The sequence below is a fragment of the Lepisma saccharinum genome, chromosome 4 (genome assembly GCF_977018435.1).
Source record: "Lepisma saccharinum chromosome 4, izLepSacc3.1, whole genome shotgun sequence".
NCBI classification, from domain to species: Eukaryota; Metazoa; Arthropoda; class Insecta; order Zygentoma; family Lepismatidae; genus Lepisma; species Lepisma saccharinum.
In genome coordinates, this window is record NC_139232.1 from 76,326,445 (window position 1) to 76,346,928 (window position 20,484).

General features: G+C 38.1%; 1 protein-coding gene across 2 annotated transcripts in view; it reads left to right on the forward strand.

Annotated features, from left to right (window-relative positions):
* Dp1 (satellite-binding protein 1 Dp1) overlaps nt 1-20,484 on the forward strand; it is a 76,441-nt gene that overhangs the window by 45,546 nt on the left and 10,411 nt on the right. For both annotated transcript variants that reach the window (XM_083120792.1, XM_083120791.1), the window contains 5 exons: nt 4,721-4,879; nt 5,761-5,895; nt 7,034-7,252; nt 12,756-12,891; nt 18,113-18,264. In XM_083120792.1, the coding sequence (XP_082976918.1) occupies nt 4,721-4,879; nt 5,761-5,895; nt 7,034-7,252; nt 12,756-12,891; nt 18,113-18,264 (801 nt within the window). The remainder of the gene's footprint in view (nt 1-4,720; nt 4,880-5,760; nt 5,896-7,033; nt 7,253-12,755; nt 12,892-18,112; nt 18,265-20,484) is intronic.

The window sequence follows — 20,484 nt, forward strand, 5'->3', positions numbered from 1 at the left end:
TTTCTTTTTTTAATGCTATTGAAATATTGCCCGTATTATTGTCTGTTGCAAGGTAAAACTTAAAGAAAGGGTCATTTCTTTCTTCTTCACACAGCTGATAAAAGTTCCGCCTTTGACAGTTGCATTATCTCTGAAATACTGAGGATTTTCCCTTGGACCACCTGTTGCTCGAACTTCCAGCCCCTCGTCTTGTTTTTACGCTGCAACTGGCACCAGTGTTTTGTCTAGCGTCAGTGTTTTGTCTAGCGTCTGCCAAGTTGTTGCTTGCCGATAACAGCAATGACTCATCCAGGGGAAGGCAAAAGTCATTGTTTTGAATCTCGCAAAGCTGTTTTGATTTGATGATAACAAAATTCGATTTGCATCTGACACAAGGATAAACTTCCTGAACTCAGAGCAAGGAAATGCACACAATATAATTGCCGCTTATCTTCAGAACCATTCATGGGGAGGATGGGGGGTGCTCAATGTGTAAGCTGAGAAGGATTTTAAAAAAAAAGTGCTCAATGTATAAGTTGACAGGGATTATCGTCGATTAAGGTGAGAGTAAATGAGGATCTCCCATTTTGATATCTGAAAATTCACAGGTTTCATAAAGCTTGTTTTGAGTTCATTTTTTGCTTTTGGGCTAATCGGGACTAAATATCCAGTTTCACTTTAGTGAAATCCAATACCAAACCAAAATGATTATCGAGTGCGACATTGTTCAATGTGTCTTAGAATACGCATTGGGTGAAAACAGATCGCAAGTTGCATGCTTCCTTTTTCAGGCTGGCTTACAGTGCATGTCGAGGAAGAGTATGGACTGCTCCCTGGAATTGGGGAGGGGTGAATTAGAAGAAGGAAAACTACTTTTTTACGATGTATTTTACACAGCCGAACCAGAACGAAATTTACAGCCCCACTTTTTTTTTGTGCCTAGAAAGGTAAGATCTTCAAAAGATCTTATCTTACCAGTTCATCTTGTAACAGACAATGCTCTAGTAGACCCGTATTAAATCCAACATTCATTCCGCCCGATTATCTCCCGATAATCGTTATTGGTGCAAATTCCAATAACTACCCCTTCGAAATAACTGCCTTTTTCCTAGGAACTGTCGTTGTATCGAGAGTTGACTGCAACAAATATGAAGGTAAAATAATTACGTCAACACTTTTCGAAATAGAAATACCGTATTTACGCGTGTATAATGCGCACTTTTTTCCAAAATTTTTGCCCTTCAAAACTGTGGTGCGTATTATGCACGGAATAATTCGGACAGTCAAAATGAAATCACGCATTTTTTTTTCACTATGTCACTGCGTATAACATGTATATATCTACAGATTGCCTTTCTTTAGAAATAATAATTTTAAAAAATAACTTTTTAATGCGAAATGGCAGTTTTCCATGAGTTGTCACTTAGTAATGGAAAGTTTTGCGACAAGCAGCACCCGTTCTGGCGGCATTCAAGCACGCGCCTCCCGTCACACGGGAGATGTATCAAGCGGTATTTTTCGCGGGAGAAAAACTTCCACAAAAATTGTTTTCGCCTTAGACATGGTCATGAACAGAGATCGGGCGAAAAATACGTTTTTTGCACTCATTCCCTTCAGAAGCACTCTACCGCTCGCAAGTGGGTCTGATCTAAAAATAAACACCAGACCACACATCAGTTATATCCAATAGCACTTGACCTCTGCCCTCCCCTCCCCCAAGCGTACCAATGTTACCCGCAGCCGACGGCTGCTACCCAACATGCCAGGCTTGTTTTGCCATTGTGATTTCGTTTGCTCTTGGATACATGAGAAGAGATCGAATATGCTTGGATGTTATTTTAAATCGACTTTGTAGCGTACAACTTCCGGTAATCGCTTTCATTCAAAACGTATTCTTTGTTCCCTGTAACACTTCATAAAGAAGTGAAACTGTTATAGATAACCAAAGCCACATAGGCCAACTAAAGATCGTCAACACTCTTAATGCATTTTCATCCAGGTTTCCGCAAAAGTTCACTTCGATCTTACTTGCATCATAACTCCCGTTTACCATTTTCATGACTGTGCCGATGTCCTAATATTTGCCAAAAGTGTTCCGTTGGCAGAGTGACTTCTCCCTCTTTTCTTCTCAGCAAACGTTTAGGGGGGGGGGGTCAATGCCGATTGTCTTCCTGCTCGTGTGTGCACACAGGCTGATTACAGGCAAGGGTGGAAGTGGACCGCTCTTTCTTTCCTTTGACTTCTAAAATGGTCAACCAGTTCAGGATACATTCTTGAAAACGAACAAAAACCATAGGACAAGTATAAAAAAAATGCCCCCCTACCCAGCTTTCTCCGCCACTGGTCTGCACGGCAATGTAATAATTGCAGAATTCAGGTCCTATTTTTTTCTTTTTATGATGCTATTGTATTGAAATATTGCCCGTATTATTGTCTGTTGCATGGTAAAACGTAAAGAAAGGGTTTATTCTTTCTTCTTCACACAGCTGATAAAAGTTCAGCCTTCGACAGTTGTGTTATCTTTGAAATACGGAGGATTTTCCGTGACCACCTGTTGCTCGAACTTCCAGCCGGTCGCCTTGTTTTTACGCTGCAACTGGCGCCAGTGTTTTGTCTAGCGTCTGCGAAGTTGTCGCTTGTGGATAACAGCAATGACTCATCCAGCGCGAAGGCAAGTCATTGTTTTGTATCTCGCAAAGCTGTTTTGATTTGACGATAACGAAATTCGATCTTCAGAAAGAAAAAGTAGAGTTAAAACAACTTCATGTTCTGCACCTTTATCTTCAGAACCTCAATGTGTAAGCTGCGAACGATTTTTTAAAAAATGCTCAATGTATAAGCTGACACCGATTATCGTCGATTAACGTGAGAGTAAATAAAGATCTCCCATTTTGATATCTGAAAATGCGCAGGTTTCATAAAGCTTGTTTTCAGTTCATTTTATGCTTTTGGGCTAATCGGGACTAAATATACAGTTTCACTTTAGTGAAATCTAATTCCAAACCAAAATGATTATCGAGTGCGACACTGTTCAATGTGTCTTAGAATACGCATTGGGTGCAAATAGATCGCAAGTTGCCCGTTTCCTTTTTCAGGCTGGCTTACAATGCAAGTCGAGGAAGAGGAAGGACTGCTCCCTGGAATGGGGGAGGGGGTGAATTAGAAGTTGGTCGAAGGAAGGAAAACGTGACATTTTTACGACGTATTTTACACAGCCGAACCAAAATGAAATTTACAGCCCCTTTTTTGTGCCTAGAAAGATGAGATCTTCCGAGAGATCATATCTTACCAGTTCATCTTGTAACAGACAATGCTCTAGTAGACCCGTATTAAATCCAACATTCATTCTGCCCGATTATCTCCTAATAATCGTTTTTGGTGCAAATTCCAATAACAATCCCTTCGAAATAACTACCTTTTTTCTGGGAACTACGAAAGGTCGTTGTATCGAGAGTTGACTGTAACAAATATGAAGGTAAAATAATTACGTCAACACTTACCAAATAGAAATAATTACTGTATATTTACTGCGCTATTGCGGCTTGACTCACGTAAATAAATAAATAACGTTTACACTTAATTTCGTCATTCACTCCCAGTTACTAGTACAAGCAGTCTGAAATGTCCTCACTTCCATCCATCTTGTTCGATATTCCCGTTACCTTAAAATTTTTGATCATCATTTCAAGGGAGATGGAGTTCCATGCCTCACGAACCCATTCACAAACAATCGGCAGCGACACACTGTTTCACCCTCCCGCTTGATGCGAGTTCATGCTGCCTTGATGTCATCCATCTATTGTAAGCATCACGCACTGCGACCTTGAACGGGTGGTTGATAACTTTGCTCCCTCCTCTCCTATGAAAAGCTCAACATCTGGAAGTTCAAGGTCACGTGGTGAATGCATCAGCTACGAAAGCAAGGAAAAGATCGTTTTTATGATCTACTGATTAATTTTAAATGAAATACGTAAATGTTAGTCCGACGCTAAGAAAGCCATTTCTGGAACCTGAATTGTACTGCGCATTATATACGAGATATATTTTTTTTGTTGCTTTTCCTCATCAAAAACGAGGGTGCGTATTATACACGCACGCGCATTATACTCGCGTAAATACGGTAACTACTGTATATTTACTGCACTATTGCAGCTTGACTCACGTAAATAAATAAATAAATAACGTTTACACTTAATTTCGTCATTCACTCCCAGTTACTAATATAAGCTGTCTGAAATGTCCTCACTTCCATCCATCTTGTTTGATATTCCCATTACCTTAAAACTTTTTATCACCATTTCCAGGGAGATGGAGTTCCATGCCTCACGAACCCATTCACAAACAATTGGCAGCGACACACGTTTCACCCTCCAGCTTGGTGCGAGTTCATGCTGCGTTGATGTCATCCATCTATTGTAAGCATTACACACTGCGACCTTGAACAGCTGGTTGATAACTTTGCTCCCCCCTCTCCTATGAAAAGCCTAACATGTGGAAGTTCAAGGTCGCATGGTGAATGCAGCAGCTACGAAAGCAAGGAAAAGCTGGTTTTTATGATCTACTGATTAATTTTAAATGAAATATGTAGATGTTAGGACCTGAATTGTACTGCGAATTATATACGAGATATATATATTTTTTTGTTGCTTTTCCTCATCAAATACGAGGGTGCGTATTATATACGCACGTGCATTATACATGCGTAAGTACGGTAAATATGATTGACTATTTTGTTTTACAGGTCACAATTCGTGGCCCAAAAGAGGATGTGGAAAAAGCTAAGCAACAGCTTCTGGAATTAAGCTCAGAACGGCAACTTTCAGGCTTTTCAGCTGAAGTGAGAGCAAGACCTCAACATCACAAGTTTTTGATTGGAAGAAATGGAGTCAACATCAAGAAGGTTTGTAGAAAGCTAGAATTTCCTTGCATGTGGCTCACCTATTTTATATAGCTTACAGGATTCCCAGTGACCGGGAAAATCTGGACAAGTCTGAGAATTTTGTAAAAGTGTTTGAAAACTTGGCAAATGTTTTTTCTTGCCTGGATTCAAAACAAAAAACATATTTCAAATTTTTCCTCCCAATAGGTTTCTTTTTGGGGAAAGCTCCATATAATTTTGTAATTTGCATTCCTGTAGAAGAACACATTTGAATTAGAGTTGAGCTGATAACCAATAGTTGAACATTGTAACATAAGTTGTTTAGAATAATAATGAACATTAATTTATAAGCATTCCATTGCAATGCTTTTGGTTTAAAATATAAAGAATTCAAGCAGAATATTAAAAAAACTGTTATTCAATCAAAATTAATTTTTACACACCATTGTCTAACAAAATAAATGGATGTTTTAAATTTTACATCAGACTCCATAAAAGTGTTATGTGTGAGTTTTGCAGGCTTCATGAGATACTCAGGCTCAGCCAATATTACATTTATTTGATTCCAATACATTGTCATCATTATCATCTCAGTCCTTATTTCAGGTTTCATAAAATACTAAAAAAAGTTAATTTCTTTCACCGTATGCATGTTCAATTCTGTTACAAAGACCAATTTCCATGAAGAGGTTTGGTGTTAGTTATCACTCACTGGCTTGGATATCAGCAATCATTTGTGGTGTATACTCTTTATACTCATTTAACAAGACACAAATATAATTTTGTTTGCTTGTGATGGAAGCCATTGTTTTGAAAGGACATGCAAATGTTTTGATTATTGAATTACAGGAAGTAGAGTTGTGTTCTAAATTTTTAAGTAAGCTTCAACTTGATATTTTCAGATACGTGATGCTACTGGTGCCCGCATTGTTTTCCCAACAGAGAAGGATGAAGATAAAGAAGTGATAACTATCATTGGGAAAAAGGAAGCAGTGGAAAAGGCCAAGGCTGAATTGGAAGCAACAATAAAGGAAATTGTGAGTGATTTCTTGTGCAAAGTCGTTTGTGTCAAAAATACTGGTCTATATTTAAAAATAAGAACAAACACTCGTATGTACGAGTGCTATATTCATTTAAAAGAGCACAAATGTTACCTCCACAAAAAATTGACTTGAAAGCTTAAGTTGAAAACTGAATTTTGGAAGTTTCATTTTATTTATTTTTGTAATCAAGATTTAATTTGGGATGATAACTTAGTAAAAATTCCTTTTTTGTTGCCGTGAAGATAGATTTGCTCTTTCTTTTGTATGATAAATCATTAAAGCTATGTGGGATGCTTATTTAAAGTTTGCACATTACAATTTGCTACCATTTCTGTACAGCTAATATTTCTATTTAAATGTTAAGTATTCAGGAAAACCTTCTTAATTCGGTGCCTTTTAATTTAAAGTTGTTCCCATCCCAAGCTGATAAGATAGAATTTTGAATGTATTTCAGTAGGAAGAAATTTTAAACTCTACACTGTCTCAAAGTATCTGGAGAAAACCAAATCTTTATTGTAACCCTGGACAGGAGGTTTTCAAGACCACACTTTGAAATGTGTGCAAAAAATTCAGTACATTTCCATGTACATTAATATAGTCAAAAGAAGTACAGTTCTCACTTTAACTGCAAAACTTATTACTACTGGTTCTCTTGATTTTATTGACAGTGGCTATTGAAGTTAGAAAAATAATATTCAGTTTTTCATGTAAAGAAACATTGGTTGATTGCATTAATGCTGCTAAGTATTTTGTGGCCACGGTGGCTCAGTCGGTAACGCGTCTGACTACCATGCTCAAGGTCCCGGGTTCGATCCCCGGCCGGTTCAAATTCGGGAACTTTTCTAACGATGGAAGCGGCCCCGGCACCCACCCAGCGTCGAATAACATTGGGTACCTGGGGGGTAAAGGCGGTCAGGGGCGTGATGCTGATCACATCACCCCCACTCATGACCGGATCAAGAAAGTGTGGGGCGTTACCCCCACACACCCTATACGCCTTCATGGCGTGGTGCTAAGCACAGGGGAGCACTTTACCTTTTTTTTTTTAAGTATTTTGTTATGGCGTGATAACAATAGACTGATAAGTTCCTTTTTTTTTGCCCTGAAGATAGATTTGCTCTTTCTTTTGTAGGATAACATTGTAGAAACTGATATGAGAGTAGACTCTAAACACCACCGCCATTTTGTGGCTCGCAGAGGAGAAGTGTTGCATGAAATTTCAGAGCAATATGGTGGTGTTTTGATCTCATTTCCACGTCCTGGAGTCATCAGTGACAAAGTTGTACTTAAGGGTGCCAAAGAATGTGTGGAGGCAGCTAAACTGAGAATTCAAGAAATTGTTGAAGAACTGGTGAGTAATATTGAAATTTATTTCTTTTGCATATACAACGGAACCCCGATAAAAAAAGTGGGCAAACGTGGGAAATGTAAAAAAGGGGAAAACCATTAGGGGAAGTGGTTAAACTCTAAGTGCAGGTAAGGAATGATGATACAACTGACTTTTGGGTATGTAATGTATCGAAAAGTATTCTAACAAAGGAAAACTAGTAAATTTGATGGAATCCTAACAGAAAAAATCTGTAAGCATAGCAAATGAATACTCTTATGTCATGGAGGTTACTGCTTGCTTTTAGCTCCTACCAGTTTGGTTACATGTAGGTTTACTGTAGTGTTTCAAACTGGAGCTTGACAGTTAGGTATGATTGTTAGGTATAAATGACAATCATTATTTTTCACTTGGTCATTCAAAATTAGTAACTAGTTTTTAAAGTTTATCACAAATACATGAGACTCCCCGATGGCATAGTGGAAACGTTGTTACCTTGTAATCAGGGGGTACCGAGTTCAACTCGGTCACAGTGGTTCTGATTCCCACTTTCAATTGTAATTCCAGCCGCAATTAGCCTATCTGCATAAAGTAGAATTATAAAAACAAACAAAAAAATCAAATTATCACAAGTAGTAGCAGTTAATCAGTACTTGTCACAAGAACTATCTCTTGAATACATTGTCAATATATTTGTTAAATATAAAATATTTTATTCACAACTGAATCCTATTCATTCAGTTTAGCAAGTAAAATTTGTACAGGTCTTTGCTGTCTTTCATAATTACACATGAGTGCACACAAGCAAGAAAATTGCAACTGAAATACCTCACACTTTTTTACCAATAACATGACCTGCTATAAAAAAAATGCTCTTGTGTCCTGGGAATAAGAGTACAGTGAAACCCCGATTGTACATTCCCGCATTATACATTTTCCCGCTCATTACGTTCATCCAGTCAGGCCCTGGCAAAAAGGCCTTGTTAAATAATAGGAAGTTTCCCTCGATTTTACGTTCGCTCAAACTCCCGTTTCCCGCTTTATACATTTTCCGATCCGTGACAATGTCTTAAAATTTGGCAGAAACCTGTTCTATTGACTACGCAATTTCTCCATTGCTTTTGCAGCTGGTTCATTCACCACGCGACCCTGAACTTCCAGATGTTAGGCTTTCGTGCAAGAGGAGGGAGTGAAGAGGTGGAAGGTGGGGGAGGGGGAGAGGCAGGGTACAACTTGCATTTGTCATACCTCCCTTGAGGGACAGGAAGGGAAAACTGCACTTCTTGCATTCCCCGTGAAGATGAAATGGGCCGATCCTTCTGCCGTGGGTTCAAACAACAAGCGCACTGTTGCCAAACTGATTCTCTCTAAATGCTGCCTTCCCTAGAGTTTGGACACAATGTGTGTGACTGAGGTATCTTTGTTTGCCCTTCCCCTCCACAAAAAACGCAAGTGGAAAATTGACAATGAGACTCAATCACCATTTGCTTCTTTGACCACACATTTACTGAATTCTTCATAGTTGACGAGAACAAAAAAAAGAGTGGGTCTTGTTTGTAAAAACTTTTCCTTTCTTCTTGTTTGCAACGTTGAAAATGGAAAAAATTAAGGATTTGCCATACCGGATAACAACTGCACTTTTTCTTGAATGGAAATTCGTTTAGATTCCTTAGGCAATATGATTGGATGTTGTTAGATTATTTTTAATCTGAAGTTTTTTCACAAACGAATGCTATATCATTTGGTTATCAGAATGAAGCTGAAAACTCACAAGTTATAGTGATCATTTTTTCTATGGGCAGATAGGGCGATATTTTACTCACTGATGGAAAAATATTTGTGTCAAATGAATTGTGTGTTGGGGGGGGGGGGGGGGAATTGGGGGCAAGGTTAGAATTAATGATACTTCTACGTGAGGTAGAGAATGTTTTCTCTATTCATATTGCGTAACTCGTATGTTGTAAAGTGATGGGGCCAGGAAAATGAGTGAATGAACGAGATGTGAGATGTGCGGCAATATTTTCTGAGAGCAGCCAAATTTAGTGCACATCTAAATGTCATTAAAATGCGTATTTGGGCCAAAAGAGCACGGGGGTTGGCCAAGCGTGGTGCTGATCACATCAGCTTCAAATTGGCCCCAAAAAAAAATCGAAGATGTGGGGCAAAGGTGGCCGGAGCATGGTACTGATCACACCATCTCCCACATCCCCTATGCGTCACGGCATGGTGCAAAGTGCATGGGAAACTTTACCTTCACCTTTTTCTCATTTGCAGGGGAAGGGCGTTTGCTTTGTCATGCCCCCTATGGTATCATCACTAGTAGTGCTTGGCGATATATCTTCCAGACAATATATTGCTATTTTGAAAAAAATATCATCCATGCGATATCAACTAGATGATATATTGGCAATATATCATCACAATATTTTAGCGATATATTTCGTGTCAGCGATATATATCATGGAGACAATATATTGCCAATATCACGATACGGAAAAAATATAGTATCGTATCATCTGTGACGATATTTTCTTGACGATATATCGCGATATCAAATTTCTGATATCGCCCATCCCTAATCACTAAGTCTTGTAATTACTGAAAAGTGCCACCAAGTATTTCTGCCCTGATTTTCTTGCTCCTGTGGAAGTGAGCACCCTTACATGAGACAACTTAACCAATTAACATAAAGGCAAACAGACTTTCCTCTGGCGTCTAAAATTACTTAGTTGCTCTTCAACCTGAATACGCACATTCAACGAACATAGCGTACTGCAAGTGAAAAGAAAGATGCCCATCTTCCCCAACATGAGCTCATTACTTGGGCACTGTGCAGAGCTATGCAGTAATTGAAGGATTCAGCCCCTTTCTAATTTTTTAATGCCCCGCATCGGAAATCTTGCTCATATGTCTGAAGCATTGACATGACAACATTGGAGAACTTCAAGCAGTGATCCTTCTCCCTCCCTCCCCCCCCCTTTCCTTGTTTCTTCCTGCAACTTGGCCGGGAATAAGGACACTTCTGATAAGACTTGTTCAGCACTGCTCATCCACCTGTTCATCTCCCCCTTCCCCTCCCTTCCATTACAAACCAACCGGTGGGAGGGATGTCTGCGAGCACGCGAGAAGTCTTGCGTGTTTGATGATCTACTATCATCAAGTCGGCACTTTATCAGGCCCCCAAGGAGCATGATGCTGACCTCCGACTCGGGAGGAGAAGAACAGGCCTTTCCTGCTACCTTATAGATGAAAACCATAACATATACTCTGCTAAAATAGTCATGCAAGAAAAGGACCACCTTGGAAAGGTTCTCAAAATAAACGTATGCAATAGTGACCACTCCCGCCAATCTCAACACTTACCCTGAGGCCCTCAATAAAACCTGGCTTCCCGCTATCAGGACTATGCATACCCACCCAACCTGCTCTCCCCACACAACAAGAAATCAAGCACAGGCCTTCAGCATTTGCAAAAAAAGCCCGCCCGCGCATGCGAAAAAATGCCATTCCACGGAAGTAGATGACGAGGCTGAGAGCCGACTCGTACAGCACCAAAACCCCGATGCGCTGCAAAAGAAGGAAGCACTACATCCACACCAGAACAGCAGAAAGTGAAAGGACCGCATCAACTAGCACCGCCACGAACACAAGTGGAAGAAGAAGGAACCATATCACCCACAGCAAGGCAGAAAATGCCTGACGAAGCCACCAGACGGGTGTCAAAATCAATCGCGAAAGAAAAATTTGCTTGGAAAAAATAAATTGTAAACTTATCAAAGTAAATTATATATATTTTATGTTCGTAAATTTTACATTTTCCTGCATTTTAAGTTTTTCCCATAATGCCATGGGAAGCTATTTTGTTTACTAGTGATACTAGCAGAAATTAAGATTTTCACCCAAAAACCATATGAAACTGCCCAAATTCAAGTAAAAGCTGCAATTCATGTCAAAATAAGTTACTATCAACATGCCAAAGCCATTTTTTATGCATGAGCACCATGTGCTATAATTTACTTATTAGATGAAATTTTTATTTATTTACGCATTTTCAAGATAATATTTGTGTAGGTGCAGAATAACCGTTATCTTGAAAATACCATCCATTTAACTTAGTTAGCATAAATATGCATAAAAAACCCAAAAATTGATGTTTTTTGGTAAAAACATTCGAAAGCTTAAAAGCTCCTATCCTAGTCTGATACCTGGTGGCCAGACTTGGAACTACTTGATCCAAGCTACAGGTGACCTCAGTCAGCCAATGGGAAGCATCCCTGGCTATGACGTCATGAGGAAAGGTAGCAAATGCCTTTATTATGTATGAGATCAGCCCTCACGCTTCTCTTCTGTGTTAGTTTTTGACCAAGAAAAGTGCTGTTGTTAAGATACGCGAGTGCGTACAATGGCCCCGAACTTACTATTTAACTGCCGTAATAGTAAAGTAGAGTCCCTCAAGTGCCTAGTATGGGCCAAAAGAATAGATAGTACCAGGAAAAGCTATCTATGCCAAAAATCTGGACTAGAGCATGCAGGAATTTGCTCAAAACTGAAAATGCGCAGTTTGCGATCCCCGTTTTTCTCGCATATGGCCACGTGGCTATGTTAGCGGGACTATCGGATGCATAGCTAAGGGAATCCACTTCAATCCAAGCTCGTAGGAGCCATCCGCCACCTATGATCTCCTCTACAGTTGGGAGAGGTTGCAGGATGTCCAGGAGCATGTGGTTGTGTACCGCTAAAATCTGTTTTTCCCCCCAAAACGAGCCATCTCCTAACATAAGTGTGTGCGTGTGCAACAAAGGCCTCAAATAAGGTATAAAGTGTCTGTATCTATACGTTGCTGATTCCAGTTATTGTAAGTACTCCCTCTGTCCCATAATTATTGTCCGGTACACCTTTGTTTGTTGTCTCATAATAATTGCCCGATATTCAAACTGTGACATTGGTGTATACAGAAGAAGAACATGAAACAAGGGAATGAGTCATACAACTTTACTACTCAAGGATCAGTACAAATTGTGCTTTCCATCTGCCTCTTCATCTGTCATTTCTGTACTACCATTTTGGCATACCGGACTATAATTATGGGACGTTTTTATGTGAGTGCATATATTTTTGTTCGGGCCTATATTATATCCAAATGTCTATGTCCTAGTTGGCCAATAAATATGTCTGTCCAATGAAAGAGATCTAATTCATTTTTGAATACTTAATTGTGCTAAGTTCTCCTCCATTACCAGATATTCAGGCTGGAAGTTCTTTTAGATACCAACGGGTCTTCTCTGGAATACTCGCTGCTAATCTGGGAACCACATGTCACACATGGGAGACGTGTGGCTGCATAGAGTAGCCTGGGAGTTGCATTTTTAGGATCAAGTCAAGTTCAAACCTAAAACTACAGCTCCCGAAACCCATCGCACACCGTGGTCCTTTGAAAAATTGAGATTCCACTGTATATTTAATTTTTTTCATTCTTAAAATGAGACTTTCCATTCATACATATTGATAACCTGTTTTGCTTTTGTAGGAGCAAATGATAACTATTGAGTGTGTGATTCCACAAAAACACCACCGTACAGTGATGGGAGCAAAAGGCTACAAAGTTCAGAATGTCACTGCCGAACATAATGTGCAAATTAAGTTTCCTGATCGGGATACTCAAGGTAAGATTTGTGTATTCTTTTATGCAGTGTTTTTTTTCTGGTAATATGGAACAGTAAGCTGTATGGGCACCTTTTTTCATGTGCTAGAATGAGAACTAGGAATTATTTGTTTTGTATTCATAATTTGCCATGCTTTTCTACCTCTTAGGTTAATTTGATGATAAGGTGAAACATGGATTTCATGAGAGAAACTCAAAGAGTGCATGTAATATAAATGTGTTATATCCATTATATAAATGAATACTATATTAGCTCAAACCTGGGATGATAGGTGGCAAGATTGTGATTCAGACACTTAACGCAGTCAGCCGCCAAGGTGACATTTATTTCTATTAACAAAAGATATAGATAAGTATGTGCATTTGTGTAATTATTACTACGGTACGTGACTGTGGCTATGCAGTTTGGAGGATCATAACTCTGTAATCCAAAGAATTCCCAAAGATAAATAACCTGAAAAAAAAAGACACTCTTTCTATTCTTCTAAAAATTGTTCTTTTTTTGGTACTAATTGAACAAACCTCGTATGATTTACTGGTTAGTTATTATGTCCAATATGTACTTCAGCTCTTTTCAGTAAGGGAACACATTCTTAATATACATATGAAGAAAGATACACAAAGTCACATTCTGTATAATATGCATCAAAGTTGTTTGTGAAATTCTAACTTGTTTGTATAACGATAAATATGTGTTTATTGCAAACTACTTATATCAGTCAACATGAAGAAGAAAACTCTGTGATCAGACTCATTGATCAGAATATAACGTTATCGTTACAGTAATTTTCGTTAAATACAAATTCCAACATTACAATTATATTAAATGTTCTGAAATATAATTTGGTTTATGGCTCAAATGTGAGAAAGACCCAAACACTTCGGTCTATATATCGTAGCCATTACATAAAATGTAACTTTGAATCCTGATATTTGCAATCAAATATGCACTCAAAAAAAAAGAAATATTCATGTTTTTTATATCTATATCCACTTCAATTTTCCGACAAAATCCTCTTCTTAAATGTGGTGAATGATCAACCAATACGGTAAAAATAGTCTTATTTCTCTGTGTATATATTTTTCTTGTACTACGCAACGTGACGTAATGTTCTTTAATTACATGCCACAAAGAGTAACGTAGTAGCCGGGCATCAAAAAATAGCAACAAATTGGAAGCCTACCCAGAGAGTGGTAATCGAAATAGCTATGCCACTAAACTACCAGTCACCAAAGTCTTACTTATTTGTGGAACCTTTGGATGCATTGTAATGCTCTGTCCCAGTCTCTTATGAGATCCAACCTACCGGCAAATACATGCGGTCAAAATAAATCAAAAACAAGAAAAAAGTTACGTAAAGCTCATCTGTTTTTTTCAGAACCCCCAAATTACTAGCAAACAATCTCCAAGGTTGTGTCATGGAACTCTCAGAAAATTGCTTACGTACTAATAACCAGCGTACGTCTACTTTTCCTACAAAACAATAATACCAAATATAATTTTGTATTCTCTCCGTTAATCAAGACTTGGTATTGGATTGTATTTTTTCTCTCGTAAAGGTATATCAAGATTGCAAGTCCAATTTATAATTTATCTTTCTTTATTACGATTAGCCAACGCAACGTAGTACGACTATCGTGCAATATCAAATACATTCATGAGCAAATATAAATTACAACGCCGAGCGTTACTAATACAAGAATTGACCTTCAGGTCTCCTTTGGTACATAAATCATCAAATATCAACATTTAAACAGACTATTAGAATAGATGAAGATCTGTCAAATTTCCACAATTCATTATCGTGCGACGTATAAATATGTATGCACGAGTTCAACGTATCTAATCAAATTAAAGCTTGTATATTATTAAGATACTGTACACTTGCAAGGTTTACTTAAAAATAGAGTTATCTGATACTCAATAACCCTTACAATAATCTTTGGATTACATATTGCAATTTTACGTAAATAACGCGAAAGTCGCTCTCATTACAGTTTTCTCTGGATAATGCCGTATCATGGACAATAGGTCTATTCTGACTAGATTAATCTGCACATTACACTATAAGGTTCACCGACAATCAGACGTACGTAAATTCGACATGCATTCCACTACTCTTAGTATTGTCAAACATTGTAACCATTGAAATGGGACAAAGGTGCAAAAAGCACACTTTTATATATATATGTTCCACTCGTGATCTACTTAGTCAAACACAGCAATTATTGCTGACACTGTACATACCTCCTTTCCACACAATCGGGGTCCTCGAATATGCAGTATTGGCATTCGTGGTACTTCTTTCTTTCAAATCGGGCACTACGTCTAATGGAAACTTCCAGGAATGGTCATCCACTTGGTGTAACCTCTTCATTTAGTTACATTTCTTGACTCGATGTATCTGGTCATCAACGGACTACCTGCTCGTGCAGCCAACTTGGTCTAATATATGTTGATGAAATGTTCGTAAGGTATATTACTTGATTAGCTGAGGCAAGAGTCAAATTTTCGGAAACAATAATTAACGTTCGAACTCTAATAAAAGTGTGGACGGACGTTGAAACGCTGTCAAAAGTTCTCTTGTGTTAACTAGTGCTGACTGTTTTATGAAGCAAGAATCAAAGTCAAAAGCCAAAGGATACTAATTTTACGTCATCTTATTTTCATTCAAAAATAGTAATAGACACTTAATTCAGCGAGAAACACAGTACTTACTTCACACACACTAATCGTCCACAAGTTTTGACTGTTACATTTCCTCGTTGAAATATACTTATTAGAAATCCATTTCACTCGACGACTAACCACTTGACTAGATATTACGCGTCGATATCCCCCCCCCAAGTGTGTGGTCATGCTGCTATTTCATGTAAAACCAACGTGTATGCTCACTGTGGCTGTACTACTGTACGTGCGGTTACGAAGGGCAGCTGCAAAACGAAGAGCAGCTACAGAGACAACTAGCAGCAAATTCCAGTGCTACTTCAACAAATGAATGACGCACTGCATACGTCTCGCAGGAGACGAAAGAAGATTGTGAAGTGTTTCTGCAAGACATATTTGTATATTAAACCATTATTTTTGGAATTGCAGACGAAACACATCACCAAAGGCACAACTAGCCTATATGTAATTCTCCATTTCTTACTTCAAGTTAAACAATGTAATTGTGTGATGAATTGTTAATTATTCAACTCGCGATTTATCTTAGTGGAGTTGATCAATATTGTGTGATGTAATCATCAACTTTCTTTGCACACGTGACGAAGAATAGTAGCAAGTATAATGTTAAGTTCAAGCGAAGTTAGAACAAAACTTCCACTTGAATGAAATAGATGGCAAACTAGCATCGTGTACAACTTCTCGCGAACACTTAAGGTTATAGTAAAAGAACCTTATCTCATTACATGGCGTCAGTTCTTGTTGTCATTGCAGCTTTTTCAGTACAGAAATCTGAACGTCGACCTATCTCCAAGGTTAAACACTGGAGCAACTTGTTCCTTAAACTGTACTTGTCAGGTCGTATATCTAAGCAACACCCTGATGACCATGCGATTTATGAAAACACGAGATTTTTACACCTCTGCATAAAGCTTTTTCCAGTTGCCATCTTTCTCATCGCGAGCACAACTTGCACACTTCCCTTGTTGCTTCTGCAGTTTTTGCCAACACCAGGATAATAATGCACTTACCAAACTGCCAAACTACAACATAGTTGTGTGTGCTAAGGAATCCTTTATATTTCAACAATCTATTGTTGTTCCACTTCAACAAAATAAGCAAACACACCTGTGCGAACTTTCGCACTATTTTTTGTGCGTCTACGCCAGCTCTCCCTTTTTTTTTTTATTCCTCCAAGCTTTGTCTCAACCTTGGACCAGACAAATTGTCCCCAATTAAAGACATTAGACACCATGTTTGAATACTTCAAAAGAAAGAGAAGGAATCTCAAAAAATTGAATTATTTTGGTTGTCATGATACTTGACACGTTTTCTGGATGCTCTTTAACAATTACAGTGCTGCGTTGCATGATTGTATCAAACAACAATCCCAACTTTCCGCAAAAATGTAGGATCACTAAACTTCAGGGCTTTTCATTGGGTGACACGTGGTCAGTGCATCGGATCTGATCACCACTATTTTCTGGCTTTCGTGTCCGGAGCCTGCTATTTCTTGAAGAAACTTCCCAGTTGTCCTTACGACGCTGGGTCAACGCTGAAATTTTGCGGACACCTGGGACCTCTCGCACCAAAGATGAGAGTGCTAACCACTTGGCTACGCCGGAGCCCCAAACAACATATACATTTTGTTAAATCATTAGACCCATTTCTCAATGGAACCTGATCGTCTTCAATCAAGCGATATGTTACAATAAATATTTTGGGTTCAAGCATCAGAAGGGTTACAGTTATGTTGGAAAAAATATTGCATTTATTGTGAAATCCTAGCCCATTTTGATGTTGCATGACCACCTTTCTATTTAATGAAAATGACTAAGATGAACACATGAGTAACCTACCCTAACAAGCCCCCCCCCCCCTTTCCTATATGAGTTCAGAGCACAAGTGAAGTAACTCCATTCAAGACAGGTTTGAGAAAAAGGCACATTTAAATAACTTAGTACTATGTTTAGCTGTTGGAGCACAAACATAATGACTCCTTTATGAGCAAGAATTTGAAATTTGGGAGATACTTGTAGCACAGTTCTAAGTTATACATGTAACTCAATTTCCATGAAAAGTGAAGTTACGCCACATGTGCTCTGAACCCTTTATATCATGTATCAGGATTCTTGTGTTTCTCCATCCATATTTGGTTTAAATGGATGTTCCCACACGTGCGGACTACTATACTTCTTATGATATCAGACTACAACATTCATGAGTCGATCAAGCCATGTATCAGCCCATATATTGCAGCATCCATCATTTTAAGTAAAGTTTTCAATATCAAATCGAACAATGCAGCGTGATTATTTCTGTGAAGAAATAGTTACAAATGAGAACAAACTACTGGCTACAAACAATTGATACACCACATTTTTGAGAAACAAGCTTCAGGTACTTACTTAAATTTTGACTCAACCTTGCCATAATATTGAGTTAACTTATTGTACAACTTGATAATTCAATAAAAGTTTTTGTAGTTCATGTTATTTTTTTGTTACTGTACTTTTTAGACAGAGTATTCCTATGTGATGTATGATTATATTTCCAGATGATTACAATGAACAAGATGAGCAGCAGATGAATGGTGACATTGATGGCAATGAGCCCAAGAAGTGTGATGTAATCAGAATTACAGGAAAGAAAGAGAACTGTGAGGCAGCTAAGCAAGCCCTTTTGAACCTTGTTCCTGTGACTGTAGAGGTAAGTTTTATGGAAATTTATGAATGTAGGAATGGAATAGGGACAGTAATCAGTATGTCTTTTTTTTTTAAAATTGATAAAATTTGGTATTTTTTTGTATATTTGTTATTACATTTTGGGGATTACAGGATAACTTCCCAGTCAAGTAACAGTTATTATTTTTCTTAACCTGGTAATAACTACCGTTCCACTGACAGAGTAGTCCAATTATGAAAGAATTTCTTGAGCACTGACTTTTTGTAAAGGGCAGGTTTTATTATCTGCTTCTTGTTAAGTACAAAACGAGAACGTATACGAGGGTCACTATTTATATTTTGAGCCTAACAATGAAAAAACAGGAATTTGGCATTGAAAACTGCTTTATTGTTTTTCGAAGTATTCTCCTTTATGGTCAATACACTTTTGCACTTTTGCATTCGTTCGAACCATTTGTCAAAGCAGTTTTTCCAATCTTCTTGAGACACCTCCATAATATGGTTTTTGAACGCATCAACGGCATCTTCCGCCAACGAAAATCGTTGTCCACGCAATTTATTCTTGACATTCGGGAACAAGAAGAAGTCATTGGGTGCCAAATCAGGACTGTACGGCGGATGACCCATCAATTCGATTTTTTGACTGTTCATAAAGTCGGTTGTTAGACGAGATGTGTGACAGCTGGCATTGTCTTGATGAAGAATGATCCGACGGCGTTTGTTTGTTTTCCGTATTTGACCGAAGACCTCTGGCAAACAAATTGTTGTGTACCATTCAGAGTTGACCGTTCTACGTTCCTCTAAAGGCACAGTTGCCACATGACCAGTTTTCCCGAAAAAAACAGGCGACCATTTGTTTCGATGTGCTTCGAGCGAGAACAACTTTTGTTGGATTGGGTTCATCTTGAAACACCCATACAGTCGACTGCTGTTTACGTTCCGGCTCATATGCATATATCCATGATTCGTCACCTGTTACAATCTTATATACGTCTTTTGAAGCACCACGATTGTATTTATTGAGCATTTGTTTGCACCAATTGACGCGAGCGTCTTTTTGAGTTTTTGTCAAATTGTGTGGGATCCAACGAGAACATACCTTTCTCACAGCTAAATGATCATGTAATATTTTATATATGTTGGTGGAACTGATGCCTATGGTTGCCTCAATCTCACAGTATGTCACAACACGATCTTGCAGTATTAGGTTTTGCACAGCATCAATGTTTTCTTGAACAACAACTGATTTTGGACGACTTTCGCGAATCTCGTCGGTGAGCGAATGGCAGCCATGATTAAATTCGTTATACCAACGTTTCACAGTAGCAAAGGATGGGGCTTCATCGCCAAATGTGGAAGTAAGTTGATCGATGCACTCTTGTCTTGATAATCCACGTCGAAAAACGTAAAAAATCATCGCACGAAAATGTTCACGAGTTAATTCCATTTTATTGTTGTCGCGCAATCTTCAAGGCAACATAAACAACACAAATGAAGCTATTGACAAAACATTTGAAGTACGTTATGGTCAATAATGCCAGACGATTCCATGCAAACGTCAAATCGCACCTAACTTCAATCAGTGTTGCCAAGGCTCAAAATATAAATAGTGGCCCTCGTAGTACAATTTTGTAAACCTTGTACTCTTCACAAAAATATTTGTTTTAGCTCAATGGACAGAGCATTCCCAAAGCAGTTCACATTCTTACTTGATGCATTTGTTTTGCCTGCAGTATACGTAGGGACTAGACTTTCAAAATATGTAGCAAGGGATGGGAAAATATGTAAATTTGTTGCAAATTTCATTTACATTCTGTTTATTTTTAAACATGTCCTTGCCAAACACAATGCACTATGTAGTGATTGATTGGAATTTGAGACAGCTTTTGTAACAAAGTTGTTGATTAACTGCCTGTGTTTTTTTAATAAACGGCTAATGCTATTAATGTTTTTTTTATAATTTTGAGTCTCTACTAAAGTGAAAAATAATCTTTTTGTCTACGTAGATTTTTCTTTCTTTCTTAATGAGGATATAATTTGGTGATTTAAGTTTACAGTTTGGCAACTTGGTTTAATACTTTAAGGTCAAAATGGTGCCTACATGTTAAGGTCCAGTTTCGAACACTGGTTTTCACCCCTGTGAATATCAGTTTGTCTAAACAATGATCTATACTACATAATCTTCATTATATGTTTACATATTTTACATTCTTCTTTAAATTGTTCTGTATATTTGTTCACAAGT